The sequence below is a fragment of the Pseudorasbora parva genome, chromosome 10 (assembly GCF_024679245.1).
Source record: "Pseudorasbora parva isolate DD20220531a chromosome 10, ASM2467924v1, whole genome shotgun sequence".
NCBI lineage: Eukaryota > Metazoa > Chordata > Actinopteri > Cypriniformes > Gobionidae > Pseudorasbora > Pseudorasbora parva.
The window spans coordinates 16,347,274-16,370,221 of NC_090181.1; the positions used below are offsets into that span (position 1 = coordinate 16,347,274).

Genomic DNA, 22,948 nt, shown 5'->3' on the forward strand with positions numbered 1-22,948 from the left:
ACCTCTTACTCGTGACCGGAAAAGCGGAAATAGAGCCAGCGCCCGACGCCTGTGTCCCGTCATAATAAAAGTCCCGCTGATCGCGAGGTGTGTGTTGTTCATCTCAGTAACAATCGCTCCAGCGGCCTTGCTCAGCTCCACAACACTCGGTCCTGCTCTGCTTCATACTACAGTAACGTTAAAGGAGTACTTCAGCACTGGGAAGATAAATCTGTATTTAAACTGGGTCATTAATGTAGTAGAAATGTGAAATTATTTTTGAATTTGGTGCTTTCTAGACTGAGAAAAGACAGAACATTTATTTTTGTCTCATGGGGATGAAAGACAACAATTCCCAGAATGCACTTGCTTCACTGCCCAACGAGGCCACTGCAGGCACAATCATTTGAATATACTCCAGGGTTTCTACTGATACAAAGCCATATGCTAATCACTGAAGTAACCCTTTACTAACTGCATCCATGAACAAGGTTTCTGCCCGAGTCCTATATTATTTTCCACCGGCTGTGAGGTGAAGACCACATGTCCCAAGAGGCTACGCTCAAACTTGCCGTCATCAAACTACACCTTTGTTTTAAATAGCCCTCTAGCGGATGGAAAAGTTGCATAGTGCACCTTTAACTTCCTTTAACTTGACACAGCATTCTAAAAATGCAGCACTCATGAATGAGATGCTGCAAAAAGACATGAAAGCAATCGTCAAATACTTCTAGCAATAAATAAGTCAAATCAGTCTAGCATCTGTGAAAAACAACGAAAGCCCAGTGGAATAGAAACATGTATTCTGTGTGAACAGCCCATAAGGAGGCCATGCATCAACAGTAGCATACTCCAGTCTGAAAAATTTATCATTGTTTAATGTTGTTTTATTAACATTTTTAGTATGTTGTCTTTTCTTTGTGTTTCACATGCTATTTAAAATAGTGTATACAGTGTATACTGTTTTTTGTCTCTTTAACATCCATGCACAGTTGCAACCTTAAATAAGCAGCACATTTTACGAGAATGGATTAAATGTTTATTTGACATGTTATTAAAATACTACATTCATGTAGATAAGTGCTGTACTGGCATAGCAAATAGTTGCTAGGGGCCTTACCAAGATGGCCGCTGAGCTAACTGACTGGCTTAAGAGCTTTACTCGAGCCAGATTCTGATCCGTTCTGTTGATCTTCAGCAGTCTGCTGCTCTGGTCTGTATCTTAGATCCCTCCAGGCCACGTTCTGGGCTCAACATGATCGGTTTTTCATGCTCAGCTGCTTTGGTCTGAGGATTGCTGAGGAGTTACAGAAAGGATCAGTGGGCGGCTGTAAATCCTCCAGCCTTTGTGATGGCTATTGATTTAGCGCTCAGAGGCTGTGCTATCTGCTCCATGGCACTACCACAGGCATACTCTCTTATATGTGCCATTGATGTGCCCTGGGGTGAGATCCCACCACTTTAGCACTCACTCTGTCTCCAATGGACACAACATGGCAACATCATTAGTCTGTTCTATATAAACTGCTTTGTCCAGTAAAACTGATATATGTAAAAAAAGAAGCCATATGTTGCTTTGATTGGTCTTGCTTTACCTCTTCTTGCTGCCCCAGTGACTTTGTGGTTTCCCCTATTGGGTTATTTCTGATTATTTTTAATTTGTATAAACTACACTGCTTTTCTGCATTTGGGTCCTCACTTTCCATACCACACCTGACACATGGGTCCATTTTGCTTCCATCTCAATTCATTCAGTTAAATAGAATGATCTTTTATTTAGATTTATTAATTAATTGTATTGTGAATTCTTGTTGGTGGCTTGATGCCAATTCATTTTTCAAAAGCATTCAAGTTGTAGAGTTTAAATGCAGACTGTTTAATAAATAATGAAAAACACGGGGGGAGAACGGTAGTTGTCAAAGCTTTTTCTCAAAAACTCTAAACTTTTAAGGGGAAAGTACATACAGTAGAAACAAATTTTCTGTCAGGACCACTTTCGTCAAAGATTGATTGACTATTAGCATAGTTTAGATTGGCAGTATGGTTCTGTTCTGGGCAAGATCTCTCTTCGCAACCATGCAGCTGCAGCTGAGCATGGATAAGAGCAGGGAGAGCAGCAATAACCCCCTCAGGGTAAACAGAACAGAACAGAACCAACATAATGTATTGCAGATATCATTAATGTCAGAATACCAAATCCTGACTGGACGAGAGGAGGAGCTGGGGATGGAGGAGGGTAAATGAGCTTTGGAGAAAAGCCATAGCTTGTGTGTGTGTGTGTGTGTGTGTGTGTGTGTGTGTGTGTGTGTGTGTGTGTGTGTGTGTGTGTGTGTGTAGTATGTATCCTCAGTAAAGTGTAGCCTGTAATGAATTTGCCCTTTTAATATCTTCTAAAAAGAAGATATCTTCTTTTAGAATGTCCTGTTTTTAGTGATTGAAATACTGCAGCAGGTGCTGTGTATGGATCACAAGTGCTGGGCACTTGCCTTTTTGTTTACACATGTTTGTTTTTCTTTTTAAATGTAATATAAATATTTGTGGCTTGAAACAGATAGAAAATTGACAGGCCTGTGCGGCAGTGGATGTTGTGATGATAGATAATATGTATGGACCCACTTTATATTAGTTGGCATTAAATACTATGTACTAACATTTTAATTAATCATTTTATACAATGCACCTACATGTTTTACATTGTACATTTTTAAAATACCTGCATGTAATTACGTCTGTAATTCATTTCTGTAGTTACATTTGTAATTATACCGTTGGCACTTCTCTTACACCTAACCCGTACCCATCTCACCACACCTGTCCCTAACTCTACCCCTTTCCCACCTTAATATCAGTAAAGGTGCTTTGCAATACAATTTGAACAAAGTACAAGTACATTTTTTGATGTAAGTACATAAGGCCACCTAATATAAAGTGGGGCCATATATATTGTGATAGCTGTCATATTTACGTGATCAGCTGGGTCAACTGATGGGAGAGTGACACACTTGACCTGCCAGAACTAAAGATACACAGTTTTTTTGTTAGTTTCAAACCGTTTAAACCCCATTCAATTAGCTTAATTGCATGAATTTAACTGTCCGTACAAAAATGACAATATAATATTTTTGCAACATTTTTCAGGATAAGGGGATTTTTTCACATATCACATATGCTTTAAATGTTATGCAGTTATTAATGTGAATATTTTATGGCACATTTTATGGATATTTTATGGATTTTTTGTGTTATTACTTTTACATTTTTCTGTTTTATGAATGTTTCATAATTGTTTTATCTTTTAAATTTGATCTTTTTAAACCCTATCTGGTCTCTGAACTTACTTTTAAGTGGAGCATATTACAAATAGAATGAGATAAATACTTTGCCAAGTTGAAACCTATAATTTCCAATGCATCATTGATTTTGCAGTCATTTCTAAAAAAAAAAAAATTGCAGAAACATATTAATGGAGATAATACTGAGCTTTATTAAGAGGCATCTGTGAGGAAACCTTCACACCGTAATCAATAAAGAATAGATAATTACATATACATAAATCTACTGCACCAATACATGCAGACCAGACATGCAGTATAGACCTGATACAGTCTTTTTGGTTGCTGGATCAGTGCTTTAATAATGCACCTACACCTTCTGGTTCTGTGGGGTTTGGAGCCTTGAATACTGCCCCACTTGTAAGGTTATATGGGTCATACTATGTGCAAGAGACCAGGGGTTTTCAAACTTTATGATGATGATATGATATGATGATATAACTTCTATTTGAGTAAAATATATAAAGGCAGTAATTTTCATGCACAGTATAAAAATATAAAACATGGAGTTTAAGACAACTTTCATTTATAAAGATGTTGTAAAGACAACAAAATGAAATTATTGTTTCCTAAATTAAATAATTAGATTTTACATTATTTTATGTTAAAAAAATTCTGCTATGCATTTACTTTCATGACCATTAAAAGATAAGGCTGTATTTGTTGTTTCAAAATACATTCAAAACTGTATATATTGTTTAATACTATTACAATATGTAGTAACTGTTTTATATTGTAATACATTTTAAAATAGAATTTACCGTATACCTGTGTTGAAGCTGAATTTTCAGCATCATAATTCCAGTCTTCAGTGTCACGTGATCCTTCAGAAACCAATAATCTGGTTTCTTATTAATGTTGAAAGCAGTTGTACTGCTTAATATTTTTGTGGAAACTGACTTATTCTTTAATTAATAGAAAGTTCAACCGAACAGCATTTATTTGAAATCATTTTATTTTGTAATTAATGTACAGTAGTTAGTTATGGCTTTTAATACATTCAATTAAAACCTTTTGAATGGTAAAGTATCTATTCCATTATTTATCTGGAAGTTTCTGAATGGCTAGTGGATATATAACGTTACTTGCTGTAGAGTTACGTTGATTCAACTCATCGGCTAGCATGTAGTTACATTTAGCAAACGCTTTTATCCAAAGCCACTTGGAGGAGTGAGGTTATCCAAAACTGAGGAGTTAATCCTCATGTACTTTCATGTTAATCTATAAATAGTTTTATAGGTGTTTGTTTGGGAACGTATACAATGCATAATAATTGTGCATTTTATTACAAAGATGGTCAGCGTTTTCGGGATAAAACTAGCGACATAGCTCTAGTTTCAGTGAATACAGTTCATAAAGCCATACAGCATTAGCTATACAGCATCGCAGAAGGCTATTTTAGAAAGGAAATTTGCAAACATTCACAAAATATTAAGTGCCATCCTTACTTGTTCTAGATATGAAGTAAGAGCACAAAGCGTTGTTATTGATCCATCCGTCAGAAACCACTTTGTTGTTAGTGAAGCAACCATGCGTAAAATGATTTGCGCATATATATAATATTTCTTCACACATTTCCTTCAAAAACTGAAACTCAACCACAGTGTCATTAGTGGCTCCGATGCAGGGAGTTGATGCAGGGAGACCCTTATGTTCGTTGGCACACCCAACAACAGAATATTAATGTTTATTGCCGTAGACATTGTAAATCGCTAGCTGATACAGCGAGTAAACAGAAATGGCGGTTTCTGTGCTTCTCACTCAAGGGTGTTATGCTGAAAGGGGAGGTCATCAACAGTCATGGGTGGAGTTTCCCTACTCTTACGTAAGAGTAGGGGGAAATATGAAAGGCAGCGTTATGCGAGATTGATAATGATTGATAGGGATCATAAAAAAAGTATTGGGTGGATTTTTACCATTGGGCTGGTTGTATACGCATAATACATTAATCTGTGTTCAAACACCTTATAAGAAAAGTGAATTTTGCATAATAGGTCCCCTTAAGATATTAGTCGACTTTGGTAAATGTGAATTCACATTTGGATCTGTTTTATTACTGAGGAGTAAGGTTAACAGTTAACAGAGTTAATTGTAAAGCAATATCTATTTTGAAGGGTCGTTTCATTATGGGTTTCTGTAGAAATTATTGTCTATTAATGGATTTATCTAAAGTACAGTCTTCAGCTAGTCAGCCTGAGATCATTTCCATCTAATCTGCTTATATCTCTTAATCGAATTAGTAGTGAAAGTTTTATGAAAAGTATGATAACCATATTCATCCACACAGTCACACAGAGTTAAAGCACAACCAAAACTTTTCTTCCACAAATTGGATGAAGTTTTTTTATGTTTGTTTTTTACTGTGAGAGGGCCAAAAATGACAGTGTATCTTTATTTAATATTTTAAGCGTAAACATTAACTAGCTACTTTGTAAAGGTCTTTTTTCTCTCTCTCAAGTTTTCACAGATTCCTAACACTCTCTCGTGGCCCCCTTGAAAACCCCTTGCACCACAACATCAGCAGAGGTACATGTTCAGAAAAGATTTTTGGTGAAATACTAAGCTAGCATCTCCCAATAAATCAGGCTTTCTGTGCCTGTATTTGATGAACTCATAAACATTTTTCCACCCTGAAGTACTTTATCTGCATTATGTCCCTGAGCTGCGGAGGCTGCTGTACTCCATGTTTTATGAGGGGTTCAAACCCTCCGCCTGCGGTAAACTCTTCATTTTTCCGCTGTCACTATGTCTGGCACTGGCGGTTAGATGGCTTTTGTGTTCTTACACCTTTGAAAGAAGATGAAAGCGAGGCATCATCCCTGTGCACCAAACACCTCGGCTTCATTAATTAGTCTGATTCATCTCCCTGCTTGCGCGCACCGTTCAGAGCTCCAAGAAAACTCTGAGTCGTGCCCCCTCGACCCTCTGCCCCCCGTCTGCAACAGAAGGTGAAGAGAAAACACAGTTTAGCCAATTAAAAAGATACATACCAAGGCGAATCTTGCAAAACGCTCTGTAGTTCTGCACTGTGGGTACTTAGCGAGGCCCCATTGTACATCAGGGTTCTCAAGGGTAAAGCGGTCTGCTCTAGCTCCGTGAAGGATGGCTCAAGTCTCTTTCCAGCCGAGTACCTTTCAGAGCCATCACGGCAACGCCTTCTCTAATGGCCTCCTGTCTAAATGAGCAGCGGTGGAGTGTGCAGCGGTGCCGCACTGACCCTGTCGCCATCCATTAGGCACAGTGCCTTTGGACACACTGTCTGTCTGTGCCACGTTCTCATTTGTGGCACTGCAGTATCATGTTCATCTCCAGATGGAAGCTGCCGTTTTGTAATAAGTAAAGAGCGCTAGGACTGGCTTGGATGTGTACTGGAAGAATGACTTTGGACCCGCAGGGACGGGTCTAATAAGGCTTCTGACTGAGAGGACTAGCAGACTTTGTGATTTTAAGAGCTCAACATCACTTACTTTTAATTTTAGTAAGTGATGTTGAGCCTACATCTGCAGCACATTAGCGCAACGCCAACATGAGACGTGCTGAGCTTCCACACAGACAGCCAACTGTGATTTCTGGGTTTCCACATTAGGGAGTATTTCCTTTGATAACAGACATAAATTATAAAAGTTATTGGAGAAATTATTACAGCCAGCATTTGCTCATCATAAAATTAATTTACATAAGGCAAGGGACCATATTTATGTCCAAATGGTACATGATTTACAAATCCCAAAAGCCAGATCTCATTAGGATTTGTAAGCATTTAATTTGAGCATAATGTTTACACATACATACAATATGGATGTATTGGATTGTTTCAGTAATGATTAAATGATGATAGAACTTAGTTTTGGATAAAACGATGGCACATGATATCACATGGAACATATATACAAAAAATATATAAATACATATAAATATATAAACAAAAAAATTATAAAACATTAAAAAGACTAATTATTTAAGCTAAAAGTTAAGTGAAAACAGATAATAAAAAATAATCTAAATTAAAATATTGACAATATACACTCACCTAAAAGATTATTAGGAGCACCATACTAATACTATGTTTGACCCCCTTTCGCCTTCAGAACTGCCTTAATTATACGTGGCATTGATTCAACAAGGTGCAGAAAGCATTCTTTAGAAATGTTAGCCTATATTGAAGAGATAGCATCTTGCAAATGGTGGAGATTTGTGGGATGCACATCCAGGGCACGAAGCTCCCGTTCCACCACATCCCAAAGATGCTCTATTGGGTTGTGATCTGGTGACTGTGGGGGCCATTTTAGTACAGTGAACTCATTGTCATGTTCAAGAAACCAATTTGAAATGATTTGAGCTTTGTGACATGGTGCATTATCCTGCTGGAAGTAGACATTGGAGGATGGGTACATGGTGGTCATAAAGGGATGGACATGGTCAGAAACAATGCTCAGGTAGGCTGTGGCATTTAAACAATGCCCAATTGGCACTAAGGGGCCTAAAGTGTGCCAAGAAAACATCCCCACACCATTACACCACCACCACCAGCCTGCACAGTGGTAACAAGGCATGATGGATCCATGTTCTCATTCTGTTTACACCAAATTCTGGCTCACCCATCTGAATGTCTCAACAGAAATTGAGACTCATCAGACCAGGCAACATTTTTCCAGTCTTCAACTGTCCAATTTTGGTGAGCCTGTGCAAATTGTAGCCTCGTTTTTCCTATTTGTAGTGGAGATGAGTGGTACCCGGTGGGGTCTTCTGCTGTTGTAGCCCATCCGCCTCAAGGTTGTGCGTGTTGTGGCTTCACAAATGCTTTGCTGCATACCTCGGTTGTAACGAGTGGTTATTTCACTCAAAGTTGCTCTTCTATCAGCTTGAATCAGTCAGCCCATTCTCTTCTGACCTCTAGCATAAAAAGGCATTTTCACCCACAGGACTGCAGCATAATGGATGTTTTTCCCTTTTCACACCATTCTTTGAAAACCCTAGAAATGGTTGTGCATGAAAATCCCAGTAACTGAGCAGATACGAAATACTCAGACCAGCCTGTTTGGCACCAACAACCATGCCATGCTAAAAATTGCTTAAATCACCTTTCTTTCCCATTGTGACATTCAGTTTGGAGTTCAGGAGATTGTCTTGACCAGGACCACACCCCTAAATGCATTGAAGCAACTGCCATGTGATTGGTTGATCAGATAATTGCATTAATGAGAAATTAAACAGGTGTTCCTAATAATCCTTTAGGTGAGTGTAGTTTTACTTTATTTACAATAGGTAAATAAAGTAAAACCATATGTAAATAATAGTTTAATTAACAATAGTATATCAATAATATTACAAAAATAAAAAAATAAAATCTTAAAGATTTGATAATTGGGCAAACGTTGGAAGATTCAGATATTTTCACTTGTTTCCAAGCAGACTGATGAAAAAAACCAGTGTCCACTTAATCAGTGAAGTACAAATCAGCCGCTCAGATTAGAGCTTGCCAGATGAGAAAGTGCTTTCCAGCTTTGTCTGCAATATGCATTAAACAGCCAGTGAACAGTCTGTGTGGTCGGCTTGAAGCTGAGACTAGTGTGTAATTGTAAAGTAATTGCGACCCCAAAAGATGAGAAGTCGTTCACAATTTTATATTGTTTCATAAAAGCCTATATTGTAAAATACAGAGCTGATAAATAGGTTTTGCTGCATTGAGTTCAGCATGCACAAAAACCAGTTCAGCTTGAGAACTCTACTTGCAGATGCAGTGCAGAACCACATTACACAAGTGTGAAAATAAGCAACCTGTTAACACAGATGCCAAAAAAAGCGTCATTCAGACTTGTTTCACACACCTGCGGCATCTAATTATTGAAATATTCATCAGAGAGCTGCAGGTGATGAAGAACCCATCCACACTAGCTCTTGGCTTGACATTGGTTGACCCTCTTGACAATACAGCATAATTATAACCTGGAATTTCAGCTTCACAAGTCTTCGTTCATTTAGAGCACACATCAAACATCAGGGAAATGTGTGTCTGTGTGTTTGCATTCCCTCAGTTGTAAACAGCAATTCTGGCCTAGATAAGGAGGCCGAAGGTAATGGAGAGAAAATCCTTTTAGAACTCGTCATGCTCTGTACAGCGTCTAGATTAGGATTTCTGTTTATAATCCTAATGAAAATCAGTGTTGGAAATGACTTTCTTAATCAGCTAATACTGTGGCCTGTGCCAGCTTCTTTAATTTGCCCAACAGCTCATGTTATCTTGCACACCTAGTTTGTTTACTGCTTTCCAAATGTAATTGAGACCACACCAAATGGCTGGTACTAACGGACTTGGCCTTGAAAGGCGAAATCCTCTCATGTTATGAAGCGCTCAGTAAAATTTGGTTTGGATCTCAGCAGGGAGCTGCTAATCATTACTGGTGTTTGATTTTTCTCAAACTTCGATCCTAACTTTCACAGGTTCGGAAAGCAACAGAAAGAATGACCTACTTTGGAAACTGTGGGACGTTCTGCACTCTAAAAGTAGCAGACATTAAAAAAAAATGTTTCAAAATGTCTTCCATTTCCTCTAGCGCGCCACAGAGTACACAGAAGTAATAAAGGGTCAGCCTTTTAGTTGAGTCGGAGTCATTATAGTTGTTTTTCAGAGTGTGGCTTGATACGTTTCTTAGTCAAAATAAGCTATCATTTCATTTTTCTTTTTAAATTCAAGTATAGACGAAATGCCCTTGAAAAAGTGTCTTTATTGTCCAAAGACAGACAGTCACATTGCAGCAGGCATTTGATCGAAAGATTCTCTCTTTAGAATTCCACAGAAAAAGCAGGAAACCAAAACTCTAATATGTTCACCTTGTTTTGTCATTTTATGTCAGGATCCCAGTGCATGTAATGACACAAAGTGTGTTTATCTCTTAATTGGTGGGATGAGGACCACCCCCTCTATTGTGCTGGCCTTTCTTTGCAAGTCCACTCTCATATTTTGCCTCAATCCCTCCAGCTGCCATTGCAGCACAGCCTCCCTCTCCCTCAGCTCGGCCAGTGCCGTCGATGCCTGGGGCTTCCCAGCTGTCACAGCCAGGCCAGGCTCTCCGTTGTGGAATCTGTGAGGTGGCTTTATGGGCTGTGGATCTTGGAGACATGGCAAAAAGCCACTTGATGTGATTCCGGAGGTGTTGGTAAGATGTAGACCTTCTAAATAGCCTGCAACCTTCTTCTCCACCTCCATTCTCTGCCTCTCAGAGAGCCGCGAAGCCCCCTGACGTTCCCCCTAATGAGAACGAGAGCTTGCTAAGACTGATGATCTCAACAGACAGGAATACTGATCAAACATCAAAAAGATACTAATATCAAAAAGAAAGGTATTGCGGCAGCCCAGATGATCAAGTACGTGGGAGTATAATCGTCAGTGTCTCTTGCATCACAAGGAATGTGTTTAGAATTCATGTGAAGAAAGTTCAGCCTCAGACATTCAGAATAAGACCGCAGCCATAGCGGAAGGCCATTTATCATAATACGTTAGATCTGTGGATTTACCACATCACAAAGACCACCTAATTATCCATCGGACCCACCACATCGAATTAAGTGTAATTTATTCAGGCGATAAAAGAATGCAATGATGAGATGACCTAGTTTATATAATGCTTTTAGCACTATCCTCCCTCATTGTCGGAATATTAGGACACATCTGAAGTCTGCTGGTACTACCTTTGAACAGGTAATAAAATATGATATTACACATGCACAGAACAAATCATTTGCCTTGGGGAATTGGAAGCTATGGAAACCCAAAGAATAATAATAATAATAGGTCATTATTAAACAACATAAAAAAAAAAAAAAAATTGAGTTATCACTTTTTTTGTGTATTGCTGGGACATAAAATCATTGTGTGATAAACACATCTATGTGTGAATGAGTTCATATAAATCTTGACTGTCAACATCTCAAGCAGCAAAACTGACAAGAGCTTGAATTTTAAAACTTCATACAGTGAAATCCTGGCCTTATTATAAGTTGAAGCCTTCCCATCTGCACTTATGCAGGTGGATCTCACCTACTGGCGGGTCATTACCTGTGAGGGGAGTGTGAGAGTGGACTGCTTTATTCGTCTGGCTCTCAGTTCTGTCTGTAGCCTTAGCAGCATCTTGTCAAGTTGTCTGACTGCTCTCCTGGTCTTGTCGCCGTGGGGACACCTCACCGTGACAGCCCGCTCCCCAGGTGGCCAGTCGGCAGGCTCCACCTCGGACACATCGGCTTGGGAGCTGTCGATTACGCTGTCCTGCACGAAGACAATGGCATGAGTGCAACAGGTCTGTCAGAAACACTTCTGCATCGATTGAGATGCACTGTGCTCAAGCCATGCCAGAACAGTGAAAAGTTCTCTTTGAAATCATTTACTAAAGAACTATCAGAAAATTTCTCAGAAGTTTCTCGTTTACAAAAACATGCATACTGTGTAGTTTGCTTTTCGTCAGGTTTTTTTTCTTTAAAGGGAACCCCTGGTGTTAAGAATTGTATGGCTTAATAAAACTTAAATGTTGTCTCTTACTGAAATATATAGTAGAAAATCCATACAAGTTTAGAACATTTACTTTTATGCATTTGGCAGACGCTTTTATCCAAAGCGACTTACATTGCATTTTAAGGTACACATTTTACATTTTTGTCAGTTATTGCTTTCCCTGGGAATCGAACCCATGACCTTGGTGTTGCTAGCGCCATGCTCTACTGTTTGAGCTACAGGAAAGCCCAATGGATAGAAAATCCACATGGTTTTATATATACTTTGGACAAAGTGGGGTGCCATTTTGCTTAGTTGCACAGTCAGTGGATGTGTGTGACTCGGTAAACACTGGCCAAAGTCATCAGGGCTAAAGTGGAGAGAAGGCATCTTCCCTTTTTTCTCCTTTTCATGCCACTAGGAAAGCAGTAAAGACTTACATCACTTCTCCTGTTGCCCTTAGACTGAAAATTAAAAAGCCGTACAATGTGGCGTCGTCTAAGTTTTTTGAGTTGTGTTGAGGTAAAAAATAGCTACAGGTAGCACCAGTTGCTCACTGAGTGCAACCATTTGACATCGACTCCGCATCTAAACAAATGTTTTCTAAAACAGCAAGGCGTTTCTAGTAATTATGAAAACTTTGATTAGCTGGTTTACTTCAGGTGTTTAATTAGGATTAGCGCTAAGATATGAGGGAAGGTGGGTACTCATTCCCTAGTATATGAATGTTAGGTTAATATTAGGTTATTTGATCCACTGCGATGAATTGCAACAAAAGAAAAACCCAAACCAAGATTTTACATGGATCTAGGGTGCATTTTCCAAAAGCAACATAAGCCAACTATAGTTGCATGTTCATTGTTTCCCAAAACCATAGTACCAACCAACAAACATTTGCAAAGAGCACAGCAAAGTTGGAACTACAGCTCTCGACCTGTGGTTAAAATGTGGTTTCATGTTAGAGATTTAACGCTCTATAAGAAAGTTACTATACATCAGAACCTCTGGAATTTGATGGAATTTGAATAAGACAACTGAGAACAAAAATTGAAAAATAGATGGCATGTTCATTATTACAGCAATAAATCTGACATTAATTAAATCTTGAAGTTAGTGTTGTATGATGTTGATTGTGACAACATTGTATGTTGAACCAACATAGTTTGACTGATCGATGTGTGGTAAAGTTGCTACAGTTTTGAGAAACAGTCATGACTTGCTAGACTGGGTAAACCCGGCCTGTTCTGCCAGCGATTTGATTTCGCCCAGCAACTCAGTCTGGAAACCTGTACATTCATTTCTACTGCTTCTGTTACACTTTTGTGGGAACCAATCACAGACTGGCTTATCCACCTGGCATGCAATGGGTGGGTTTAACACGATGACGGATATAGAAATGATGGGTCGATGCCTGTTGATCACGCCTCTTGTTGTCTGATTGGTTGAAGGACTATCCAATTGCGTACAGAGTTATTTGAATAATGCCAGTTGATTATGCCCCTTGTGCAGTAGAAAATACAGAGCAGACTATCCAGACCAATGTTCAATTTTAAATTGAGCTTGGTCTGGTGATAGCCAGACAAATGACTTGCAGCAATTTATGCCATTGTACGGGAAATGAAACTTAAGATTGTGACTGCTATGTTATTTAAGTAAGACCAAACTAATAGGAAACGACAGTAGACACTCGTGTGATTGGCTGTTATTTCTGATCAATTTTCTCTGGTGTTGACAGACAAATTTCTTTCAGCAGTATTCTTGTTGCATTACATCTGGTTAGGCCACGGTGTTAGCGTGAAAGGGCCTTAAGGAGTTTAGAATAATCTAATAACCCTACGCATGAGCAATAACAACAGCAAGCACGACTGATTGTTTTCTTGTTGAAACAGTTCAGCTACAACATTTCCCAACACTTCAGAATAATCATCAACGTGTTTTGAGTAGCCGATCCAGATTTGTCAAAGTCAGAATTTGTGTGAGCACCTCCAAAGAAAATCAATTCTTTAAGAACCTGTGCTAATCAACAGCGACTCTACCAAAATCTGAAGCTTAAGAGCATCACTCTTGTGTGGACAGTGACAAAACAATCCTGCCCAAATAGCAATCCGTCCCCAAAATGTTTGGCTTTCATCAAGGACTATAGATTTCCCATTGATGCAGTGGGCATGCTATTTGATTTCCATTCCTTTTCTTCCTGTTCTTTGGACCGGGGAACTTTTGTCTGCCTTTTAAAACTCTAGATTGAATTTCTCAGTAAAAGGCACCTAAAATGTAATTAATAAGGTTTAAAGTATTTTTACAACTCAATTTGATATTAACCATCACATTCAGTGAACCATCACAATGTGCTTTATTCTGATTGTGCGACTTATATTGAGGTACAACATAAAACTGTAAGAGAAAAGTAATCATTTCAATAGTCGGATGTGCTGGAAGTGAGAAAAGAAAAGCCCTCCACCATTTATCCATCTGAAAGACACCCATGAGCTCACCACTCTTACTGAATAGCAGTTAAAACATCCCATTTTACTTCAAAATTCACAATGAGAGTGAAAAATGAAAACCCTGCCAAGTGCTCAGGACCCACTCCTGCTAGCCGGGACTTCTTTACAACTTCATTTCAAACTGGAGAGGTGCCAGCATGAGTAAGGGCTCTTGTCTGCCAGATTCAGAGTCCTGGAGCGACCGTGCATCACCGTGAGTGACAACTCAAAGCTAGGCAAGGTTACTGCGGGAAGACCGTCAGTGTGGCTCTCTACAACACTATATACAAATAATATACAAATTCAATTTAGCTTCATTTGGTAACTTTTCAGAGTAAGCTAATTTGATAGTGTTGAAAATCTCCCACATCTGTCTCAATGAACCAGCCATGCATAAATAACTGGGGCTGAACAGTCATGTGAATGCGTGAACAAACAGAATTTTAGATAAAGGAGCGCGAGTTTGAATCTTAAATTCATTTTTGCATGGAACTGAGCATACATACCATCCAGCACCAGAATAAATGCTCATGGAGTTTCCAATCCATATACGCCTCCAGAATCCCATTCAGTGCTTGTATCCGCTCCAGCTCCTGAAATAAAATGTAACAAAGAAATCCTGATTACACGCAGGGTAGCGCTGTTGTTTTAAAAACAATAAAACCCAGTGTCCTACAGTGCAAGTACAGTGTTGTGCACACTTGGCAGCTGCTTTGATCTGTACTCAGGGGCAATTTTTCCCTGTAGGAGCTCAGCTAATACCTCACGTCTCTGCGGTTAGACAGAAGCGCTCCAGGGACTTAGGCTGATAACTTCTCTCAGCACCCCACACAGGCTGAAGGGCAATGGGGAGGGAGAGATCCCTGAGCTGCCCACCATGCCTTACACGGGCTTGAGAAGAGAGATCTATTAGCCTGTGTCTGAACACATCCCACATTGTATACTTCACACACTTAGACGTGACTGTCCAAGGACTAGAATAACTGAGAAAACTATTAGTTAGTATTATAGGCAAGACATGCAATCTGAAATCTTTGCTCATGGGCGTTTGGCTCTGCTGCCAGGATGTTTTGAGCTAATTATTGGAGCCACACATGACTAATTACTGTGAATTCTGATTGACTGGTCTCACCAGAAGAATGTGCAGTCCCAAATCCTTCACTAACATCATGAGCAGTGAGCGCTACAAGAAGAGTTGGACACTTGTAATATGTCTAATATAACGGTGATGCCATTAAGTTGACCAATGAAGTGTCAGTATGCCCATTTCATGCCTGCCACACGTGTGACTCTGTGTGTATGACAGTACATAGCACGCCTAACCAGGTGCAGCATGGCACGATTTCAGGGAAGAGATTTGTTTCTTAACACTGAACAAGGGTTTGCTGTGCAATTACACAAAAACAAGACAATCATAATTTTATATGTAATATACAGGTTAGAGGCAGCTTTTACTGCCAGTACATTGATTTAAAGCTTAGCAGCAAAATCAAAAAATGTTTTTGTCATTTATACAAATCATTTCTTACAACTGTCCATTCCCATTAGTCGATTCAAAACATTGTTTAATTTGCTTAATAGCTTTTTAATTACATTTCTTTTATTAAAATTAAATAATTTGATTGCTCTTCATTAATTCAATTGGTCAAAGACAGTAAAAACAGTCATTTGTAAAATACAATTAAATAATAGCTTGTTTCTAATTTTTTCCAAATAATTATTTATTTATTATAGGTATTTATTATAGGTAATAATTATTTATTATATTAATTAATTATTATAGGTAAGCAAAAAAGTTGATTTATTTCACTAATTCCATTCAAAAAGTGAAACTTGTATATTATATTCATTCATTACACACAGACTGGTATATTTTAAATGTTTATTTATTTTAATGTTGATGATTATAACTGACAACTAAGAAAAATCACAAGTGAAATAAATCAACTTTTTGATGATATTCTAATTATATGACCAGCACCTGTAATTCATGCCAAAGTTTACATTTACATTTATGCATTTGGCAGACAGACGCTTTTATCCAAAGCGACTTACATTGCATCGCAGGCACACATGTTTTACATTTTTCTCAATTCTTGCTTTCCCTGGGAATCGAACCCATGACCTTAGCGTTGCTAGCGCCATGCTCTACTGTTTGAGCTCACATGATCCTTCAGAAATCATTCTAATGTGCTAAAGACCATTTCTTACTATCAATGTGAAACCAGTTTGTGCCGTTTAATATTTTTGGTGGAAAATGGATAAATATTGCTGTGTAATATGTAGTGTATAGTATTATTATAATTTTTTTATGAGTTCTCATAAATAAAAACTATTCCTTCTTACTACTTCTTGCACTAAACATTTTGCTTCTACTTGCCACAATCGCTGTTTGAAATAACCATTCCTCTGATTAGGAAAAAAGAATCCAAGGCCTAAGTAGCAGCATTTATAAAACACACACACACACACACACACACACACACACACACACACACACACACACACACACACACACACACACACACACACACACACACACACACACACACACACACACACACACACACACACACACACACACAAACACACAAAAAAAAGTCTTTTTCACATAATGTCACTTATTTTCATCTTTCACTCACTTTTTCTATATCCCACTTGTCCTTTTTCACACTTTAAGACACTCTAAACAACCTGCCTTACAAAAACAGCCCCTTCGTTGAATGTCAGAAGGGAGACTTTTTCTCTGAGATAAAATACTCCTAAAAAGCAAAGGAAATGAACAGGAGAATGTGGGCCTTTTGACTTTAAAGATCAAGATCCACACTCTTCAAACAAGCAGGATTTCCCACCGTGTCAATCTGTCACACCAAAGAACAGGGCGGCAGGTACATAGAGTTGGATGCTTCATTTCAGCTTTCTCCAGAATAAGCCAGGGGATGAAAAACACATTGACAGCTGCATGCAATCATTCGCCGATTGAAATGAGCTTGTTACCTAGCTTACGGCAGTTATTATCGAGCGCTGATCACCATATGCTCTGATGACGGATAGAAGCACTTAACATACACCAAAGGAATACAAATGCGATGAGAAATCTCTGGAGAGAATCTAATTTAGTAAAGGTGTCACTTGTCATGTAATAACAATGATCAGGGTCTGAACTCATAACACTTGCCTTGTGTTTAATGGAGAAATCACAAGACCTACATGACCTCATGCCAATATTTCATTCAAATATTCCAGTATTTTCACGTCACCTTGTCAAATGCAGTTGATGTCGTGTTGCTGTGATGGGAACCAGCGACATGATGCTGACAGACAGCAGAGGGACTGATATTGGAGATAACCTAGAGAAAAAGATCACAGGATTTTATTTCATTTCTGCATTTCAATACAAATATGCTGTTTTTTATTATTATAATGTGTTAAGTGACTTGCCCTATGAGTGAATTTGGACCTCTCTTCCTGAGCTGAAAGTAAGCTCTTCCACTGGAGCCTTAGTTTCCCATACCGCCACCGCAGTGTCTGTAGTGCCTGATCCGTCTTCACTGTGGCATCCTCTCCTGGTCCACAAGCCACAACGTCATCATCTCCATGTATTAGACCTTGGGGGAACTTACATGTCCACAAACATATTAGGAAAAATCATAACAATAACTTTTAAGCACCATTTTATTATCTGGAGGCAAACATACAAATCAAATCGTACAATGAAGAAAACCTTCAGTAGATTAAGGTTTTATGATTTAACCCTGAGAAGATGTGAAACCCAAATTGTTTTCAGGGAGATTTTGATTTTGCATTGATAATAAAACAGAAATCACAATATATATATATATATATATATATATATATATATATATATATATGTATGTGGCCGTGCGTTGCCTATCTATGATATCATACCCACGTTTCCGCGTTTTGCTCATATCATATATATGTGGCCGTGCGTTGCCTATCTATGATATCATACCCACGTTTCCGCGTTTTGCTCATATCATATATATGTGGCCGTGCGTTGCCTATCTATGATATCATACCCACGTTTCCGCGTTTTGCTCATATCATATATATGTGGCCGTGCGTTGCCTATCTATGATATCATACCCACGTTTCCGCGTTTTATTTAAAATTGCTGATTTTCTGCTCAATATGCTAATATGCTGATTTATGTGCACATATATAAAGACACCATGTAGTTGTATGCAGCACTTGTTTTAGGAACAATGCAACACTCCTTTTTTGTTCTGTAGAATATCTAAATGCTGGTATTGAATAACAGATTCTGTTTGCTTATTTTTTGTTATAATGGGTATTTTATTAAACTGATGATAATAATATATGCTAATAAAAACTGGAGTTAGAAAGAACAAATTTATGGTTTACTGTAATGTTAGGTTGTGATGGTGATGGTATATATATATATATATGTGGCCGTGCGTTGCCTATCTATGATATCATACCCACGTTTCCGCGTTTTATTTTGTAGAAACCATGGAAACATCAAAGACGCATTCATATATTATGTTTTATTAGACAGGTGAGCAACTGTTTGGATACATTCATCAACAGAAAACTAATCATTGTTAGCTGAAGACAGTTAGTCTTATTGTTTAAATCTCGTTTTCTTGATTTACTGTGAGTACCATGTTTTATATCATGGCTAATATCAATCAAGCTTACTGCAGTGTCTCATAGTAGCCCCGATCGAATACACAGAGTAGCATTAAAACTAGGGCCGGGACTTTAACGCGTTAATTAAGATTAATTAATTACGTGACTTTAACGCGTTAATTAATTACGCAAAAAAAAAAAAAAAATTAACCACACTTATTTTTGCACCGCGGAAAGTTTTTCATTGAAAGAGTTTCGACGGACCGATTATACTGGAACACCAACTAGCGCTCGCTCCGGAGTCACGACAACAACAAACCATGGGTGCGTCTCAATCAGCTCCCTAGTTCAGTAGTCAGGGCACTGATCAGGGAGTCAGCCCATTGACTTATGTCCTGATCAGTGCCCTGACTAGTGAACTAGGGAGCTGATTGAGACGCAGGGCATGAGTGAACATGAACGAAGAAGCTGATGAGACCGCTTTGCTTGGCCCCGTGGATGGGAAATTTTGTTTTAAAAAACGAAAGAATGGAAGCGTCGTCAAGAGCATGGTTGTGTGCAAGCTATACAACAAGGAATTTGCGTATCACCGCAGCACATCGAGCCTCAGATATCACAAATATACTTTTGCTACACTTAATGGCAAACATTGCGCTGGTCTGCTGGACTGAAATAAATAAACAATATTTTGTTGATTAAGCTTATGTATTCAGTCATTATTCAATGGTATACTAAAAATACATGTGAAAAATTACTTGTCATTGTTCTCAGGTCAAATATTTATATGCAATTAAAATGCGATTTATTTCGATTAATTAATTACAAAGCCTCTAATTAATTAGATTAATTTTTTTAATCGAGTCCCGGCTCTAATTAAAACATAACTTTCAACACACTCAAATGTATCTAATATGATAAATAAGCTCTGTGTTACTCCACATACGTATAAGCGGAAGAAGTGGAAGCAGACATATACGGCATAATAAAAGCTCCGCAAAATCAAGGCATCATCAAGCTGTGCCTTTGTTTTGAAAAGTAATCTCTCCCGGCGAAAAATTACTGAAAAGAAAATAATTTAAATTAAGGAAAAGAAAAATACAAAAGTGTTGCTTTTAGCAATTGTTTAGATGACAACTATAGCAGTACATTTAAAATATTTTTAAAGAATTCTCTCACCAAGTCTGCATTTATTTGATCAAAAATACAGTAAAAACTGTAATATTGTGAAGTTATTACAATTAATAAAATTCAAAATAACTGTTTACTGTTGTAACATGTTTAGAAATGTAATGTACTTCTGTCATGGCAACGCTGAATATTTAGCAGCCTTTACTCCAGTTCAGTGTCACATGATCCTTGAGGAATCATTCTGATATGCTGATTTTCTGCTCAATATGCTAATATGCTGATTTATGTGCACATATATAAAGACACCATGTAGTTGTATGCAGCACTTGTTTTAGGAACAATGCAACACTCCTTTTTTGTTCTGTAGAATATCTAAATGCTGGTATTGAATAACAGATTCTGTTTGCTTATTTTTTGTTATAATGGGTATTTTATTAAACTGATGATAATAATATATGCTAATAAAAACTGGAGTTAGAAAGAACAAATTTATGGTTTACTGTAATGTTAGGTTGTGATGGTGCATAAGACAAAATAAACTTTGGAAAAACTGACTGAAACAAATAATAAATGAGTGGAAAAACGTTCAAATGGATCAAATCAAATAGGATTTTAATTAACTCTGTTCCATTTCAATTTTTTAAATTAAAAGGTTCAGGGTATTCTGAGTGGTTTCTAGCTTACTAGCTTAGCAGACAAAAGAGCAAACCTTGAAGTCTCTGACATTCTGTTTTGTAGATATGACTTGTCCCAATCCTTTAAAGTAAGTTTAAAGTGTGAGGATTTTTTAATCATCAACCAGGTGACGAATCAAAAGCACCATACCATTTGGGGTTTCACTCATGATTGCAGCACAAACAGTGTGGGACAAGTTACAGGCTGATGTATACTTAAGGTTAATATTATTAGTCCTAGGTATGAGCAATAGCGATGCTTGACTTAGCAAGCACCATCGAAACAGATGAACCTGACACTTAGAAAGTCTCCATTTAATTCAAGTTTTAGGACTTAACCAATTACTTTTAGACTTTCAAAAAGAATGAAACCGCTTTAAAATTGATCCTAAAAGCAAACAGGATTTTATTCATTGTGTTCTAGTCATGATTGCTTTTTATTAGAAAGTCAATTAGATTAGTCAACCAAGAGCAAACGAAACCACAATGGTTTAGTGTCTCAGTCTTGTGTACTGTTCTTAAGTGGCCGCTGATATGATTTCAGTAACAACACTGTTGATTTTTTTTAAAGAATATCCAGTCCAGTCTGTGAGCATCAATCTGCATAAAATTCAGTGTTAATCTGCTCTCTGCTGGCCTTACATAGAATAACATTTGATATAAAAACTTGATTTTTCTTACTAAATCCTATTGTTTAACATCAATAAAGAAAAGCAAATATTAAAATTATTTAGTCATCTCTCAACTTAGGGCTCACCGTTGGTGCAGATAAGAGCATATCTAACTGATGAACCTTCTCTGCCAGCAGGACGTCCAACAGATTCCCAGATGACAGCACCCAGCCGAGCGCCAGGAGCAGATCTCGGCTCCCCACCTCTTCTATGTCACTGGGTGGCCGGGGCCCCACCACCCACGGGGCCCCATAGCCACAGTGCCACAAAGCACTCCTCACATACAGCAGCTGCATGTCTGCAAGCACAACACTGTTGGTTGTACAAACAATAGTGTATCACACATGGACTGATATTATGGGCAATGGGCAATTTTACCAAAGTCTTTAGAGTCCCGGCAGTGGCACGCACAATCCAGTGCAAAGGCTCTCTGCAGAAGGCTACTTAACAAACTCCACATGTCCAGCGCCTGAAAGCAAAGCATATTTTTGAGCACACTAAGCAAGGTTTATCTATTTAACGATGACTTATATATCCAATTATCCTAAATCAAATTAGAGAGAGAGGGGAAGGGAGAAAGAAGTGGTACCATAGTGCTGATACCCATAGTGGGTCTCAGATGGTAACATACATACCAAAAATTAGTCAGACACCAAATATAATTTTTCTATTAGTAGGGCGCAGGACACTATAGTTAATTTATGTAAGTGAAGATAGCAAAATAAAGTAAACTAATATATTATACCCAAAACTTTATACAGTGGACCACCAGTAAAATTTATAAAAATGTGGGATCAAAATTATTCTCTTTGACTCTTTGACCTGACAATGTTTTGCTGAAGTGTTTTTTCTTTAATTGTTAATACAACCTTTTACACCACAGACTGAACAAAATTGTGTGTGTGTGTGTTAAAGAGAGAGAGAGAAAGAGAGAGAAATATGAGGACACAAATGTGTATAATAAAATGAGTATGACATAGGTATTACAAGGAGAGGGTGAAATAGGAGGACATTGGCCATGTCCCCACTTTTCAAAATGCTTATAAATCATACAGGATGAGTTTTTAGAAATAACAATGAAGAATGTTTCCTGTGATGGGTAGGCTTAGGGGTAGGGGCTTTTATATATTATACAAGTCAATCAATTCTTCGGCAGGAAATATAAAAAATAGCACACATATAACGTAGACCTTACCGAATCTTTTCTATTGAATTTGGCTCTTCTGAATGCCTCGGCTGTCGGGATCGACTCGACGTTTAACCCAGACAGTAGTTTACACAGTGAAGTGATGACCTCTTTAACTTTAACACTCTTTTCGCGCTGCATTTTTCTTCGAGCTAAGTTAGTAGGGTGACATTTTTGACGGTCGTTAGACAACAGCTACTTCCTAGTTGGGTGATATTTCCTCCGTTTTGATTAGTTGCTGTTTTAGCGCGCTTCGTGATTGGCGTGAATCATGACCAATAGGCATTGTAGACAGCCCACCAGGATGACGTCTGCATTAAAAGTCAGTCGTGCAGAAATACTGCAAACTCTGACATGAAGATTATTTTGAAACCTTACAAGGACTTTCAAACT

At 38.1% G+C, this 22,948-nt stretch overlaps 1 protein-coding gene across 1 annotated transcript; it reads right to left on the reverse strand.

Annotated features, from left to right (window-relative positions):
* Positions 1–6,268: 6,268 nt before the first annotated feature.
* On the reverse strand, positions 6,269–22,762 carry tedc1 (tubulin epsilon and delta complex 1). Its single transcript, XM_067455323.1, has 8 exons — positions 22,565–22,762; positions 21,748–21,838; positions 21,456–21,667; positions 17,721–17,897; positions 17,540–17,629; positions 14,786–14,872; positions 11,368–11,574; positions 6,269–10,560 (listed from the first exon to the last, which is right to left on the reverse strand). The coding sequence occupies exons 1-8, from the start codon at positions 22,694–22,696 to the stop codon at positions 10,198–10,200; spliced, it is 1,359 nt and encodes a 452-aa protein (XP_067311424.1). The 5' UTR covers positions 22,697–22,762; the 3' UTR covers positions 6,269–10,197.
* Positions 22,763–22,948: the final 186 nt, after the last annotated feature.

What these genes read in the sequence shown, in the direction of transcription:
- tedc1 (XM_067455323.1), bottom strand. Translation starts at nt 22,696, where the DNA reads ATGCAGCGCGAAAAGAGTGTTAAAGTTAAAGAGGTCATCACTTCACTG. An exon ending in AATTCAATAGAAAAGATTCG is followed by an intron (nt 21,839 to 22,564) that starts GTAAGGTCTACG and finishes CTTTGCTTTCAG; the next exon opens with GCGCTGGACATGTGGAGTTT. An exon ending in GGTCCAAATTCACTCATAGG is followed by an intron (nt 17,630 to 17,720) that starts GCAAGTCACTTA and finishes CTTTTTCTCTAG; the next exon opens with GTTATCTCCAATATCAGTCC.